General features: G+C 56.5%; 5 protein-coding genes across 6 annotated transcripts; all 5 read left to right on the top strand.

Annotated features, from left to right (window-relative positions):
- Positions 1 to 68: 68 nt before the first annotated feature.
- On the top strand, positions 69 to 1,412 carry ABB37_04472 (putative serine/threonine-protein kinase a; the record flags this gene model as incomplete). The annotated part of the gene is made up of 1 exon (XM_015802160.1): positions 69 to 1,412. One exon carries the CDS (start codon positions 69 to 71, stop codon positions 1,410 to 1,412), a length of 1,344 nt encoding a protein of 447 aa, XP_015659561.1.
- Positions 1,413 to 3,557: 2,145 nt separating this feature from the next.
- ABB37_04471 (hypothetical protein) lies at positions 3,558 to 5,626 on the top strand (the record flags this gene model as incomplete). Its single annotated transcript, XM_015802159.1, has 1 exon — positions 3,558 to 5,626. The coding sequence occupies exon 1, from the start codon at positions 3,815 to 3,817 to the stop codon at positions 5,624 to 5,626; it is 1,812 nt and encodes a 603-aa protein (XP_015659560.1). The 5' UTR covers positions 3,558 to 3,814.
- A 412-nt stretch (positions 5,627 to 6,038) lies between these two features.
- On the top strand, positions 6,039 to 6,491 carry ABB37_04470 (hypothetical protein; the record flags this gene model as incomplete). Its single annotated transcript, XM_015802158.1, has 1 exon — positions 6,039 to 6,491. Exon 1 carries the CDS (start codon positions 6,108 to 6,110, stop codon positions 6,489 to 6,491), a length of 384 nt encoding a protein of 127 aa, XP_015659559.1. The 5' UTR covers positions 6,039 to 6,107.
- Positions 6,492 to 7,130: 639 nt separating this feature from the next.
- ABB37_04469 (calpain protease-like protein) lies at positions 7,131 to 12,084 on the top strand (the record flags this gene model as incomplete). Its single annotated transcript, XM_015802157.1, has 1 exon — positions 7,131 to 12,084. The coding sequence occupies exon 1, from the start codon at positions 7,903 to 7,905 to the stop codon at positions 12,082 to 12,084; it is 4,182 nt and encodes a 1,393-aa protein (XP_015659558.1). The 5' UTR covers positions 7,131 to 7,902.
- A 507-nt stretch (positions 12,085 to 12,591) lies between these two features.
- ABB37_04468 (hypothetical protein) lies at positions 12,592 to 16,068 on the top strand (the record flags this gene model as incomplete). 2 transcript variants are annotated; one of them, XM_015802156.1, is made up of 1 exon in its annotated part: positions 12,592 to 16,068. In XM_015802156.1, exon 1 carries the CDS (start codon positions 12,772 to 12,774, stop codon positions 16,066 to 16,068), a length of 3,297 nt encoding a protein of 1,098 aa, XP_015659557.1. In that variant the 5' UTR covers positions 12,592 to 12,771. The 2 variants fall into 2 exon arrangements, with proteins under 2 accessions (XP_015659557.1, XP_015659556.1); XM_015802155.1 differs by having other exon boundaries at positions 12,617 to 16,068.
- Between the last annotated feature and the right edge of the window lie 210 nt (positions 16,069 to 16,278).

The following is a 16,278-nucleotide window of genomic DNA, read 5'->3' as shown; positions in this document are numbered from 1 at the left end:
TATATATATATATATATATATATATATATTTGTTAACACCTTTTCTGAAAGCAGACCACAGCTCCACCATGGCGGCCGTAATCCCAATGTCGACGCAGCAGACGAACGACGCCGAGGTAGACACGCAGTTCAAGGACATCCTCGGCCCCGCGGGCTGCACCACGTGCAAGTACGAGCGAGTACGGGAGCTCGGCTCCGGCTCCTTTGGAAAGGCCCTTCTCGTCCGCCGTGTCTCGGACGGCCAGCTGCTCGTGGCCAAGCGCATGGATCTGGCGGCGATGTCGGAGAAGGATAAGAAGTACGCCACGGCCGAAATACAGTGCCTGGCCTCGTGCGATCACTTCGCCGTCATCAAGTACTACGAGGACTTCATTATGGAGCCGTACATGCTGATCATTATGGAGTTTGCCGATGCGGGTGACCTGAACATGCAGATTAAACAGCGTGCGAAGGATGGGTACGTGCACTTCGAGGAGCACGAGGTCGGCTACACCTTTGTGCAGCTGGCCATGGCCGTCGATCACGTCCACCGTCGCCGTATGCTGCACCGCGACATCAAAGGCGCGAACGTCATGTTGATGACGAACGGTGTGATCAAACTTGGCGACTTCGGCTTCAGCCACCAGTACGAGAACACCGTGAGCAGCCCAGTGGCGGTCACCTTCTGTGGCACGCCCTATTACCTCGCTCCGGAGCTGTGGAACCACCAAAAGTACAGCAAGAAGGCGGACGTGTGGGCGATGGGAATTCTCTTGTTTGAGATGATGGCGCTGCGCCGCCCGTTTGTGGGGCAAGGCATGCGGGCACTGTCGGAGGCCGTCATGACGAACAAGCGCGACTGCGAGCTACCGGCGCAATACAGTAGTCAGCTGAAGGAGCTGTGCAATATAATGCTGCAGGCCGACCCGAACCGCCGGCCGTCGTGCGCGCAGCTCTTCAAGCTGCCACACATGGTGAAGCTGCTCTCTGATTTCGAGACCAGCGTGGACAACTCTCAGCTGGTAAGCGAAACCCTCAAGAAGAAGATCCACGAGAACGTGGCGGAGATTCGGCAGACCAATGCGAACGACCCAGAGGCGTTCACCTTTGTCGGTCACGTCGGCACCATTTCCACGTCGGTCTTCTATGAGGGGTATGTCCGTAAGGAGAGCACGAATACGTGGAAGGAGCGCTTCCTCGTCCTGCGCGACGGGGGCCTTGTCATTAGTCGGCGCAAGGGCGATAAGGAGACGAAGCCGCTGCCAGTCACCTTCATCAACAGCGTGGTCTTTGTGCCGGAGCACACAGCGTGCTCCCCGGGCGTGTTTGCGATTAATTTAACGGACTCGAAGACGATGTGGTTCCAGGCACTGCCACCAGAAAAGGCGGAGATGTGGGTACACAAGATTCAGCAGGCCATCGGTGTCTCGTAGGGGACGTTGGCCGGGCGAAGCCAGCACGTTCTCTGCTGTTGCCCCTCCGCTGTTTCCTGCTCTTCCGCCGTCGGATCTGACAAATTGTGTGGCGATAGTTCTTAAGCCGGAAATGAACTCCCCCTCCCTTTTTTTTTTAGGGAGTCGTATTGTTGATCTCCTTCTCCATTTTTTCCTCCTAGGTCTTTTGCCTTCGATAAAGAGTCTGTGAAATGCACCTTGAGCTGCTTGGCGCGCAGCAACCTCATATGAACCAGTAGAGACACTGGCAACGCCCTTCCCAATTTGACCTTGAACCTTTTTAAATTTGGATGAACAATGTGTGATTATATATATATATATATATGATTGTGTGAGTGCGTGTGAACAAAGATGGTGTCTTTTCGTTATGTGAGTTTAAACCAAAAAAAAAATTAAACAGAAAGTGAGAAAGAAAAAATGAAGTGGTGGCTTTTCTTTCTCTCTCTCTCTCTACGATTATATATATCTATATGTATTACAGATTTATCTCTTTTTATTATGGTTACTTCCAACCGCCACTTTTCAGCATTCTTTCTCCTCTCACTTTCGCTTGTATTCTCTTCCGTGCCACGAGGAATTACCTATCTTAATTTTTGAAGAATATAATTGGACCACTGTGGGTTTCCTTTCGTATTGGTGAGTTCTCCCTTGCTCTTTTTTCGAATTATTTACTTCTCGTTTGTTTCATAATGATTTGCTGTGAATAATTTCTCCTCTTTTTTTCCCTTTTTTGTTGTTAACTGCGTGAAGAGAAACGAATCGTTAGCTCGACGGGAGAGCGAAAACCAATAACAGCAACAAACAAAAGTAATATATTATTTGACTGTTCCCCTTTGCGTCCCTGCCAACCTTTCTGTAATTCATTGTCATTTTTCTTTTTTTTTCTCTACCGTCTACGGATACCATCTCTTCTCTTCTCTTCTCTTTTTCTCCTTCTTTCTATTTTCTTCCTTCTAGCTTCGTCTCGTACATTTTCTCCGACCTGTTTTTGTGGAGTGTGCGTTCATCGCGCTGATGGAACTCTAAACGGTAGCGCCACAGAAGTCCCTGCCTTGTCGATGATATCTTTTCTTGAAATATCGTTTCGTGTGATGTTAACGTTGGGTGAGTAACGGGGAGCGAAAAGAAAAAAACCAGCAAACAAACAAAAACAAGAACAAAAACAGAGTAAGTAAACAGCTGAGCGCGTAGATTCCCTTTTCCGCTTTTTTAAAAATATCTTCTTCGCCTATCACACTCGACGATCGCTGCGCTGCTTCTCATTTCCCCTTTGCCGTTGTTGTTGTTGACAAACCAAAACACATACACACAAAGGTAATCATCGGCGGTCATCCTCTCGTGCGTGTCTTTTCTTCTTCTTTTCTTCTTCTAGTATTTCTTATCTCTTGAACTTTTGTTGTAATCGACTTTTAACTCTGTCGTCGCTGACTTCGTCTCTCATTTTATTGATTTGCGCTCTCCCTTTTCTTTCTTTCTCACGGTCGTTTTTCTCTTGTCTCCGACAGCTGCAAAATAGGACGAGGGAAGGAAGCTGGAGAGGCACATTTTTTTTTTTAGGTGACCGTGAAAGGGCCGTGAAACAGTATTGTATGTGAGGCTACGTCTACTACTACTGGTTTCGTGCTCAGCGGCCGTACGCTGACGTGGCTGCGCAACTCTCTTTTCTATTTCTTCTGTGATTGGCTAATGGAAACAGTTCCAGCGAAAGTAAAAAAAAATAGGGCCAAACAACGACTACGATAAGAACAAACAAAGGGTACACAAGGATGAGCAACTAATTGGCTGCTTCACCACAGCAGCATTCTCAGTGAGGAGAACCGCTTTTCTTCTTGAAAAGGTGATCGAGACAACGTCGTTGCGAAGCGGTTCCCTCCACACGGTGCTTCTCTTTCCTTTTTCTTTGTTCTTTTTCGGACTGCACGAAAGACGAAGCACAGAATTGATGCCACATGCAGGAGGAAAAAAAAGTAGTAGCTCATGCAACGGCAATGGTTGCGGAGTTCCGCGTTGTCGTTATCGCGAATTCGCGCTTCTTCCTCTGACTAGCAAGCATCCGACAAAGCCTCTCTCTTCTTCTTCAAACCTTTGTCTTTTGCTTTCTTTCTACATCGTTGCCCCAACGAAGAAGTGCAATTTCTTCTTTGTCTGCTCCATGACGCGCCTATGCCCGTGAAGCTTTCGTACCTGCTCCTGTTTATTCGCTGCGTGCTCGTCGCATCTTATTCACAACTATAAAGCGTTCTTCCGTGCTTGAGTTCGCACTTAAGAAAAGCTCTAGTTCAACATTCTATGTTTTGAGTGCAGTATTTGAGAAGGCCTTTGCGGCACTCACAGTGTACACTTACCGACAACAACGACAAAAGAAGATTAACTGAAGTTACATGATTAGCCGTCATCCTAACTCTAATGCTCTGCCTTCACTTTCTGTAGACGCGGCCGCCGCGGACCGCAGCACCACCACCACTACCGATCCACCTTTCTTCACGCTCATATCGGCAGATGAGGTGGCCTACACGTTTGCGCTCACACCGTACATGTGTACACGCTCCTTGTATCTTCAAACCGCCAAGGAAGTGGGGGCAGCAGAAGGTGCTGTGCCGGTGGGCTCGGCGCAGGCGGTGCGCGACTACGTCTCGTACCTGCAGTATTTAGACTTACGTGCGCAGCTGTCAGCAGAGCTCGAAAAAGGGCGTGACAGACCCACAAGCAACAAAGAAAATCGTGGCTCTTTAGTCGTCTCCCCCACAACTGCATCGTCAAGTGCGGAGGTGCGGCGGCAAACGCACGCTGCTGCAGGCCAGGACAACCACACCAGCGTTTCTAACCTCCGACAGCAACAGCAGCAGCAGACCGGGGCTCGCCGTGCGACGGACGACGAGTGGCTCGCACCGTTTCTACGGGAAGAGAGTCTACTGAGCAGCTCGATCCTTGACAGCATTGCCGGCGAGATGCACCTGAGTTGTGGGGAGGGTAGCGAACCTGTCGGGTACGAAGTGAAGCCCCTCGATTGTGACCGTACGTACGCCCAACACGCACAGGAGCTGCGGGGCCGGCTCACCGTGGAATCGCTGTCGGCGTTCCGCGGTGGTGCCACACCTGCGGATCAGGAGGACGCCGGCTTCGACGGTCGTGGGGAGCGGACACGAGGCGATGCGAATCACGGTTTAGCCGTAGGTGTTGCCGCCAGTGGGGTATATACTTCAGAGAATGCCAACGAACCGGCTGCAAGCACGTATGTGGACGCAGAGGACGTGCGCCTGCAACGTCCGCCTCCACTCCTCCTCTCTTCTTCCTCTTCCTCTTCGTCGCGTTCGTCCTCCTCCTCGTCAGTCTCGGAGACGTCGTTGGCTGCTTACAGGGCGGAGGCGCATCGGGACATTGCAGGTGGGTCTGGCCCACGCTCGGTTGGGCAGGGACCCGGCTACGGCGCGTACCTTGCGTTGGACGCGCGAGAGGGAGTATTTTTTGTGGAACGCGTGCTCCTGCCCCATGAGTGGCGCCGCAGCCATGGCGCAGCTCGTGCAAATCGCTGTACAGCTGCCGATCAAACTGTGCCATCGTTGCCGTCGACAGCATCTGCGGTACTTCTCACCGCGTCGCAGCAGCGTCGTCTGCTGGAACTCATCTCCGTTGCAGATTTTCTGGGCACGCAGTCGCTGGTGGAGCTGTGTGCGAATTACCTTGCGGCGTGGTTGATGGATCGCACGGATGAGGAAATCGTGGAGTCGTTTCTGGTCGAGACGGCAGGAGAAGGCTCCTCTACCACGTCTGCATCCGCCGCGAGGTTCGGATTGACAGGTGCCTCGCCATTTCAGGAGCCGTGGCTGAAGCGGCCCGCCGCACCTTCTACGACCGACGGCGCTGCAACGGAGGCACCGACGTCCTCGGCGCAGCGGAGCACCGACGCGCGTGCTCGAACCGAGTTGAAAGCCACGAGAAAAAAAGACGCCCCCGCTGCAATGGTGGCCCCCCAGCGGAAGACTGCAGGGAGAGGAAAGCGAGGTAAAGGTACTGAAGAACCGGTGCACGACGAGGGGGAGGAGAAGAGAAATGAAAAGGACAGCCCATCTGCCGCGGAAGCCGCGTCCGCGTCGAACGCACGTCCACGTCGCGCCCTGCTCAGCGGGGATCAGCGGCTGAGTGTCGTGCGTCAGGTGAAGCGAAGCGGATCCATTATGATATCGCCGTACTGACGCGGCGGCTGACGCTGGTCATGCGTTTCGTGCCGGCAGGCGCAACAAGCGAATAAGATCTGCTGCGATTGTTTCTTTCTTTTCCTTTTGCTTGTAATTCTACACTACGACTCTCCACCGCTTCAAAGGCGAAAGAAAAAGTCTTAAGAAACCCGCCTTCTTTGCATTCTCCACTGCGACCACAAAGGTTACCGTGACGGCTACCTCCTTGGTTCGTGGGGTTGCGCAACCTTATTTGACAAGGATTATAAGAGGAAAGATATGCGTGGATCTTACTTAAAGGAGCTTCACTCTGGTGCACTGCCCCCCTGCACCGTGTCGTTGACTCGCACGCTTGCAGTGAATTCTTCCGCTTTACCTGGTCGTCTCCTCTTAAACACACGCACACACGTTATTAAATAATATCGCAAAAGCATACCACGAAGGTCGAACAACACTCAAGCAACTTCAGTGCGTCGTGCTTCTTCTAGGTTGTGTCGCAATGCTCGTCCGCGGCCCTTTCACACTAGAGAAGGCCGAAACGGTCTGCCAGTGGTACTATCGGATCGGCTTTTTCGGTTTACCTTGGCTGTGGGGACTGCTGTACATTTTCTTTCGCCACTATCAGCACGAGAGCGACGCCATCCGCTGGTATGTCGAGCGTGCGAAGTTGTACAGTCTGAGCGGAGCTGCCGTCTTTCTTGCCGTCACGCTGGGGCTGCTGCTGCTACTTCCAGCGTCCAGCGCGCTGTGGGTCATCGCGCCCTTCCAGGACACGTTTCAATGGGGCATTTTTGCGGCGAATATGTCTGCCAATGCCTCCAGCGATGTCGATAGCAGCAGCAGCGCCAGCAGTAGTGGCATGGCCGTCTCGCTTTTCGCATGAAGCCGTTCTCCCCCCCCTCCCCCTTATTTCGTTTCCTATTCGTTTTGCCAACATGGGAACATAGTCGACAAGGATGGACCGCACCCAAATCAGATGGACCTCCTTTTTTTTTCGGGCGGGAGGGGGTGCCGATGCAGTTGCTGTTTGACGTTTCTTTTTCCAAAGCTGTTGTTTTCTTTCTTCTTTATTCTCCGCCTTTGTGTCGCGTTCGCCAAGTGCTGCTGACGGAGGTTTATTTCTCCTGTTCACTGTTGCCGGTTGACTACGCTGTTGCTGGACAGCACCGATCGAGACAGCTCTGCATTTTCAATTTATTGTGAAAAGAAAAGAAGGAAAGAAAGAACTTTTTGTCATTCCCGACCTAGCTCAGTGTTTTGAGTGGGTTTGCCCACCAAAACAGCGTGCCACTCGGCCTGCCAGCTGAACCGGTGCGATACAAACGGATGCTAAATGAAGAAGTAGACGCTCATTAGCGGATTTGACCGGTGAGCAAGAGAGGCGAAATGGCGAATAATTGCCTTGATGCCTTCCCGTTGTCATTTCCTCGCTCTTATGAAACCGTCTCTCACTGCCTAACGTACTTTTCCGCTTTCCATCGTGTTTTGTTTCTGTTTCCTTTTAATGAATTGGCCGACTGCAGATTGTCTAGTGTTACAGCTCAAGGTTTGCTTGGTATCGCCCATTAGCATCCTTCTTATTTCTCTTGCCGTCTTTTTTTTTTCCTCTTGCTGCAGAAAGGGGCCTGATTGAAAACCCTCAACTCCTTTTTTTTTTAACTATAATTTTGCTGAGCAGTTCTCATCCGTTCAACTCCCCTTTTGTCTTCTTTACCTCTCTCTCTTTCTCTTTATATATGTATGTATAAGTGTATAGCTTTTGATTGCTTTTCTTTGTTTCTCTTTTGCGTTTCATATAAATATATATATAGCGCTCTTCTCTTGATTCGTTTGCCGCTACGCTTCTTTTGTCCCTTTATCACCTTTCTCCCTCTCTTGTTAAACTAGGGCTCCTCCAAGAGTAAAGCGGAAAGAACTTGAGGTTCAACAAACAACGGATCTGGCGGTTATTATTATTATTTTCTCCTTATTTCTTCATCTCCAACTGAACACGCAGGAGACGAGGAGGAGCACGTCTTTTCTTTTGTATGTTTTACCTGAAAGAGATTTCAAGACCTCGATCGAGACTGCCAGCGGCAATTTGAGCTACATCATTCATTTTAAAAATACATCGCTGTGGAGCTCATACGCCTCTCCTTCTCTGGTTCTGCTACTTTGCTCCTTCTACGTCGCACTGCTCACGGCTGTCCTTTCATTTGTCGCCGTTCACTCTTGCTTTGTGCCGGTATTATTTCGATTCGCCCTGTAAAAAACAGGAAATCACCTCGGGAGGAAGAAAACATATTCATACGAAGATGCCCTCCTCTTTTTCCGCTGAGGCCACGATGTGGATGCAGAACGCCGTTCAACTGGACACGAACGGCCGCTACGTGGAAGCCGAAGAGTGCTACACGAAAGCGATCTTTGTCTTTCGCCAAGCTCTGCAGGACCTCAACATGTCGGATGCGGAGCGACAGTCACTGATGAACTACATGAGCGACGTCGCTAAGCGGATTCAGCGACTGCGCGCGTTAAACCGCAACGCACAGGTCGCACACGCCGCTGCCTTCCCCAACGCCGGCCATCCGCCCGACTCAAACGTGACGTCACCTGCGGGCTCGCCGGGTCGTCACGCGTCGATCCCAGCCTCTCCGCAGGACGTGAGCGACAGCGGGCGATCACCACCGCCGCTGATGTCATCGCCACCGAACGGGATCGACAACGACCTCGCTGTGCTGGGTGCGATCAAAATTAGCGCAGCTGATCCGGGTGCTTCGAACAGTCACGGAAGCAGCCGCAGCAGCGACAACAGCGCCAGTAAGCCGACCGTCTCGGCATCATCTGGGCGATCTGGTCCATCGGCGTCCGCCTCTCCAGGGCCGGGCATTGCCATGCCTGCTTCTCCCCGTCCTCCACCGGCTGACTCCAACAAGAGTGGAGGGAAGCCAGGCGGATCACCGGGGACCCCGCCCCCCTCTGGTGGCGGTGGCGGTCTTCCACCTCCGCCTCCACCACCGAAGCCTTTCGGTGCGGCTGCCCACTTTGCCCCCCGCACCTCCGAGATGGTTTACAAGGCTATCGAGGTCGCCATCGCCCTCAGTCGACAAGGGGAGCTGAAGCGGGCCGTCGATGTACTGCAGTACGCCTACACACAGGGCAGCCGAGAACGCAACAACCCCGGCAACTTCAAGGAGATCGCAGAGACGCTGAAGTTCATGCGGCAGAAGTACTACGACCGCTACCCGCCACGCTTCTTACAGGACAACCCGATTCTGCCGGCAGAGATGGAGCTGCTGCGCAAGAGCGGCATTACGAGCACGATTTTGCTGCCTCTCTGGGACGATTTGCAGGAGGGCTACGGCGCCGAGAACATCTTCATGCCCTGCGAGGGCGTCTGGGAGGACGCCTTTACGCCGAAGCTGTGCCGGAAGCAGATAACTGCCGGTGCGAAACTGATGCACTTCGGCGATTACCAGCAGCAGGGCCTCGAGTACACCATCGTGCGCGATGCCGACCCGCTGCACATCCAACAGAGCGTTATTGGCGACTGCTCGCTCGTGTGCAGCTTGATGATCTGCGCCAGCTATCAAAAGCGCTTCCCGAACGCGAAAATCATTAGCAACGTCATCTACCCGCAGGACCGCGACGGCAACCCGATCATTAACCCAAAGGGTAAGTATTGCGTGAAGATGCTCGTCAACGGCATTACCCGCATCGTTACCATCGACGACCGTCTCCCTGTTCGCACGCACTCAAAGCACTTCCTCTGCACCAGCAGCACAGACCCCAGCGAGTTGTGGGTGTCGCTGATGGAGAAGGCGTTTGTGAAGATCTGCGGCGGCACCTACGACTTTCCCGGCAGCGTGAGCTACACGGACCTGTACAAGCTGAGCGGGTGGTTGCCGGACTCCACGCTGTTCGGCAAGCCGGAGTTTGACGAGGAGTTCCAGTGGACGCGCCTCTACCAGAACTTCAACTCCGGCGCGCTGCTCTTCACCGTCAGCACCCCGTCCGACATGCCGCCAGCGGATGTGAAGCTGGGTCTTGCTACCGGCCACGCCTACGCGGTGCTGGACATGCAACACATCGATAAGGAGCGTGTATTGCTGCTGCGCAACCCGTGGGGCAAGCAGGAATGGCTCGGCAAGTTTGGCAAGCACGACACGAGCGACATCAGTATGGAGGTCCGCAAAGGCTTCAACCTCACCCGAGAGCAAGAAGAGATGGGCTGCTTCTGCATTGCCTACGAGGACGTCATCCGCTGCTTTGACCAGTGCAGTCTGAGCTGGAACCCGTACATGCTGTACCGCACCTCGGAAGGCAAGCCGCGTCGCCCGGTGCGCATCGCGTGCCACGGCACATTCAACTACACGAAGAGCACCGCGCTGATGCCGCAGCTGCACATTGGCGTGGTGGACGCGCCGAAGCGGACGCGCATGCATTTAATTCTCTCCCGCCACATCACGGATGTGACGGAATTTGGTCGGCAGTACGACAAGGACGATGAGTCAACGCCGTACCTCGCGTTGAAGGTGTACGACGTGACGGACTACCCCTCCGTGGCACAGCACCTCGGCGGGAAGTGCTCGCTGGAGATGTGCTACTGCCGCCGACTGGCCTCCAATGCGGACTTCGAGGGCGGCGTGGAGCCGTTAAACGATGTCATCTATCGCTCTTCCTCTGCGCGCACCTTCAGCTTTGATTGCCCGGCTGGGTCGAGTAATTTGGTGGTGGTGGTCTCCCGCACCTCCTCGAGGGTGCAGCAGCCCTTCAACTTTACTGTGACGCTGCACACCGAGCTGGAGCAGATGCGGCTGCCTCGTCTCCAGGCTAACTACGGAAGCGCCACCGAGGACGCGAACTCGCTGCTGGCATCGGCGAATGCGACGGCGGGCAACCCCAACGCCGGCGTCTACATGCACATGATCCCCGCCTCGGCGCTCAAGTACACGAGTCGGCTGACGGGTGCGTGGGTGAAGGGCAAGACGTGCGGTGGTCGCACCGACGCCGCGACCTACGTCTTCAATCCGCAGTACCGCCTGCACCTAGAGCAGCCCTCGCACGTCTCGCTGCGGCTGGCCGTGAGTGGGACGGAGAGCTCCTGCGCGATTCAGCTCGTGCGGCCCCGCGGTAGCGGCGATAACGGCAGTGGCGTGGACGCGGCGAAGGCGCGCAAACTCATCCGTTTCGACGGCCGCGTGGGCAACGGTGCGAAGGAGGGGGAGTTGGTCTTGGAGAGCGCACGCTACGCCTTTGGAGGGGCCGTGGTGGACAGCGCCATGCCTTTCTGCGTCTGCTACGATCGCTACCGCAGCTTGGGCAAGCTGAAGTGGAAGCAGTCGAAGAAGGTGGTTGTGAGCGTGGTGACGGAGGACCGCAAGACAGAGTCGCTGGTCGTCTACGATGTTGAGGAGACAGACAGCGTGAGTGTGCTGCTGCTGAATGTGATGAAGAAGGGCTACGCCGCCTCCCCGCGGGCGTCGCAGTTCGGCGTGAACGGGAAGGCGGTCGCACTGGAGAGCACCGTGGCTGCTCTCTTTCAGCTTGCCTCGAGCCTAGGCGGGACGTCGTTGGCGGCAACGCCCCCGCCAGCTGCAGACGAGGGCGTGAGCGGTGCGAGATCGGTGACGGTCACGGTGGTGCTCGGCCCGAAGTCCTCGGCGATCAAGAACGCCAGCAGCGCGCCAGCAACGCGGTTAAAAGACCTGCTGCACGACATCGTCTCCGACGTGGTGCGGTGCGCCTCGCAGTTCAGCAGCTTCGTTCCGCGGCTGACCTACCTGGCCCGGCAGGCGAAGCGCACGCTGACCAGCCCGGCCGATGCCGACGTGCGGGACTACATTCTGGAGGCTGCCGCGTACCTCGGCGACTACGTCAAGACGTGGTCGAGTGCGGTGCGGCACCCGCAGACCCCGCAGACGCTGCTGCCTGTCCTGCCAGCTGGCGACTACACACTCATCCCATCGCTGTGGGACAAGGGTGCACCCGGTCAGTACGACGTCATGGTAGAAACAACGCAGCCGCATAAGCTGACGGAGATCCCCGAGGAGGGCAATGGACTGCATGAGACGCTCGTGCGGGGTGAGCTGCGCGGTGGCGCCCCGCGGCTGAGCCTCTCGCTCATGAAACCCGGCGCCGTCATACGGAAAGAGGATCCCTTCTTCACGAACAGCAAGGTGCAGGTGGTGCTGCCCACCCGGGGCCTTTTTGCGAGCCGACTCTTCGTGCTCATGGACATGGCAGACGCAGAGGCAAAAGGGCAGCCGACGAGGGCGCCCGCCACAAATCTTAGTCTCTTCCGTGTACGCGACAACTCCTCCATGGAGTTGGTGTGTGCCTCGGACGGCTACTCCTTTGGCGGTATCGCGACGCCGCTGGTGGAGCTCGAGGGCAAGACTCCGTATCTGCTCGTCGTGAGCGCGGAGGGCTCGTCGACGGATAAGTATTTACTCCGTATCTACAGCAATGCAAGCTGTGACGCGAAGTTGTCGCAATGATAACGACTGTGTGTTGTGGAACACGTGTGTAGGCACTGTGGAGTGCCCTTGAACAGAGTTGATGGGCCTCTGAGGTACGACGGAAGTACATGAATACCCTTGCTTGTAGCTTACAGCCTCGCCTGTTGCGACCCTTTCCTTTGCGCTGTCTTTGCTACTGCTTTTCTACTGTGCGTTGTCTACACCTCATTTTGTGCTGCCACCTCGAGAGCGCATGAAGTTTTTGTTGCTTTGATGGATGGACCGTTGGAAAGAACATGCACCGTTGGGGGGACTTTTCATGCGAGGACTGCACTGCATCGGCGTTGCGACGGTTAAGTGAATTGTACAGTGGAGGCGCAACTTACGCCCTTGCATGTCCACGTGTGTGCAGATCGATTGTGTTTACCCTTCTTTCCCGGGGAGGAGGGACTTCAAGCAACCACGGCAATATCCGTCCGTCAAGCCTTCATTTCATTCTTGTGTCTTGCCCGTGGTCTCCCCCGGCTTTCGCTCACCACTCCGCTAGAGTTGCCGCTTTTTCTCCATCGCAGGGCATCAACGCACGAAGCGTGAACTCCACATAAAACGCCCCTCCCCCACAAAAAAACAAAGCTCAACACCCGACACCAACGCGTACCAAAGTGTGTCGCATCTCAACCAGACCGGCACATATTTCAGCTCCTTCATAGCGTGCTCGGGAGGGGAATGCCACCAAAGCGGCCACTTCGACGGCCGCCAGGACCTGCGGTGCCGCCTCGCACCGTCCTGCACACGCAGCAGTTAGTTCTTTTCAGCAGCCCAGCAGTTGGCGGGCCAACAAAGCCGCCCCTTTCCACAAATCGGCGCACGCCGGGCAACTCCTCCGCTTCCGCTGCGGCGGCCCCGGCTCCTTCTAGCAAAAGTCGGAGCTCTTCTCAACGCCGGCCAGCACCGACCTCCTCCTCCACTTCTTCTACTACAGCACAGCGCCGTCCTGCGGCTGAGTATGAGCCACTTCCCGAGCAGTACCAGGCCGTTCCGTGCGCACCGACGCCGTTTCTGTCCGACGTCGCCCCAACTACCGCATCGCTGCACGGGGGCCGGGTGCCGTCCCCACCACCGTCGCGCAGTGCAGACTTCAGCACCAGCAGCAGCCGCAAAAGTGGCGGCGGCGGAGTCGTCGCGTCCGGCTCCAGCAGCCGCGTTGTTCGTCTGCTGCGCGATGCCCGCGCCGCGGTGCAGGACCCGATTCGTCCAGAGACGCCGGTTGACTCCTTCGGGGCTTTAAGTGGCACTAATACCACCACCGCTGCTTCTGGTTTTCGAGTTGCCAAGGGAGGTGCGGCGAGCGCTGCTGGCTTTCCGCGACAGCCACCACATGGCCTCGAACCACGCCTGCGCAGACGGCTGCCGGCGGGTGGGCGGCTGGCCCCTATGCCACCACCACCGCAATCCTCCGCTTTTCTGGAGGCACATTCTGCGTCCTCCTCCTCGACCTCGCCGCTGCAGCGTTCCTCTCCGGTGTCGCTGCCCGTGACGGGGCTGTCATCGCAGATTGATGTGCGTGCCCACAGTCTCGGCAGCAACGCCTCACCACCTGCGACCGCGGCCACATCGTCGAGCTCCGTGGCCGCCGTCACTGATGGTGGTTTCGACGCGGAGTCGTTTGCGAAGCTGTATGCGGCCGCACAGCAGCGGGGGGAGGAGGGTCTCGTGGACTGTGCCAACTTGCTTGGGCAGCTGAAGCAGTGGCTTGCCGCCACTTCCGTCGCTGCCGCTCCCCACTCGCTGGGTGCGGCCGCTACGGCCTGTGTGCAAGCCACCCTACTGCACTTCTGCGAATACTGGCCGACCGGTGCCGCCCTGCGCAACGCCATCGACAACTACACCGCGCTGGAAGGCGCCAACTTCGACGCGACGCTGACCGGCGACAGCGTGCCGCTCGGTCGATCGCTAACCACGTCCACTCCACTGAACTACGCCGAGGTGGCGTTGCTGGCGGCAGCAGTGATGTTGAGCAGTTACCCGCCATCCTCGCTCGTCGCGGAGCCCATTTCTTTTCACGCCCTTCTCACGGCTCTGCACACCATCGCAGAGTGCGGAGTGGCGGAGTGGATTGCGCAGGAGTCACCCATCGTGGAGGTGTTGATGGAGGTGCTGCACGTGCTGACTACCACGATACAGCACCGCAGCGATGCCGCCGCTGTGGACGTGGCGTGCAGGCGTCAGCAGTGGACGCTGTGGATCCTAGACATCTTTGCGTGCTGCTGCGAGGAGGCGTTCCTTGCTGCTTCAGCCAGTACGACAGGCGCGAGTGGTCAAGCGGCGGGATCGCCTTCGTCGAGTCTCGGTGTAAGTGCGAGCAACAACAGTGAGCAAGACATGATTCGCGGGCACGGCTTAGCGGATGATGTCACGGACAAAGCAGCACAGGGCCAGCAACGAGTGCTGTCGGCTTCGTTGATGTCGTCCACCGCCTCCCTGCACCGCGTTGCAGCAGGCTCGCCAAGTCAGCCGGGCTCTCATTCTCCCATCAGCAGCTTTCGCATCTCCCAAGGCTCCCCGTTAAGTCTACTGCGACACGGCAACGGCGGTGAAGGAGGTCAGCGGCAGCAGCCGACACCGTTAAATGCTCTGAAGGCTCTCACGACGCACCTTTTGTCGCGCGGTCTGCTCAGCAACCTGCAGCAGCTCAGCGCGGACGCTCTGGAGCAACAAGCAGTCACAACGGCGTCGTCTGTGCCTACCGTTTCGCTTCTTCCCGTAATTGGCTCTTTGTACCGCCTCCTGGCGCAGTTTCACGCCGCGTCGCTGCGCGCCAGCGGTGTACTCCACACCCTCGTGTCAATGCTGCAGGTCGGGTCCACTGACAGCGCCACGGCGGAGTCTGCCGCACGGGCATTGGTGAAGCTAACGTTCGACGAGGAGTGTCTGCACGACATGCGAGAGATGGGGACGACGCTGCTGGACGCCGCGGCGCACGCGCTGCTCACGCAGATGCGTTTGCACGCGGATGCGACGACGAAGGCGTCCATTGAGCTGTTCGTGTCGCGTGTGTGCGGTGTCGTGGCCCGTGTCGCGGAGGGCAGCGCCGCCCTGCAGGAGCACCTCGCCACACCAGCCATGACGCACGTCCTCGAAGTCCTCGCCCAGCGTTACTTGGCGGGGCCGAGCACTACCGCCGATATTGCAGCGGACAGCGGCGCACCACCGCAGCTGCCGCCCACGCCTGTCGTCCAAGCCATTGTATGGGTGCTCGGCATTGCGGCCATGTCTCCCAGATGCTCGCTGCACCTCGTCGATAACGTCACACCACTTCTCGTCAGTCTGCTGCAGCGACTGCGGGAGCTGCCTGCCACGCAGACGACGGCGATTTACGTTCTCATGTGTCTGAGCAACCTCTCCTACTTTTTTAACCGCTTTGAGCTGCTGGCCGAGGCGGTCGCGGTCGAAGGGGAAGGAGACGTTGCGGCGCACGCGGAGTGGCTGCCGACCATCTGCAGCGCACTCTGCTTCTCCTTGGCTGCGTACTTGTTCGAAGACAGCGTGGAGGCGACGGTGGAGGCCACCCGCATCTTGGGCAACATCAGCTACACGAACGCCGGCCGTGACTGGATGGAGGCAAATCGCTGCGACGAGGTCGTCGTCATCTTCCTCGGCCACGAGGACCTGCGCATTGTCTACAACTGTTGTGGCATCCTGCTGAACTTGACGGCCGCCTCGCCGTGCCGGGTGGTGGAGGAGCCGGAGCTGCTGCAGATGATGCTGTCTTACACGGCACGCTACACGAAGGACGAGACGATAGCGGCGGCAGCGGCGCTGGAAAGGCAGCGGCTGCGGAAACAGTTGCGGGCTGCATCAGGGAGAGACGGTGCGGGAGGAGCGGCAGAGGCAGAAGAGGAGTTTGCGACCGAGGCGAGCAGTAGCGCCAGTCAGATTGCGGACTTGGTGGAAAAGCTACTGCACAACGTGAAAGGGTTGCTTGCGCTGACTGTGCCTACGACTGGCGCGGAGGATATCTAGAAATGAAAAGAAAAAGTACGGATGACTCTTCCACTCCACTTTCCCTCATGTTGACGTTGAGTTGAAGCGCCGAAGTTCTGTGAGTCGGATTCCTCCTGCACTTCATTTGCTGCTGCTAGAACGTGGTGCACATCAACGAATGGAGAAGGAAAGCAAAAGCATTGTTGTGCTATGTAGTTTTAGACGGCTGGCATGTATATAGTTGGTGTT

Source organism: Leptomonas pyrrhocoris, assembly GCF_001293395.1.
Source record: "Leptomonas pyrrhocoris isolate H10 chromosome Unknown, whole genome shotgun sequence".
NCBI classification, from domain to species: Eukaryota; Euglenozoa; class Kinetoplastea; order Trypanosomatida; family Trypanosomatidae; genus Leptomonas; species Leptomonas pyrrhocoris.
Note: the sequence above shows the minus strand (reverse complement) of the source record. Positions and strands in the feature narration are given on the sequence as shown.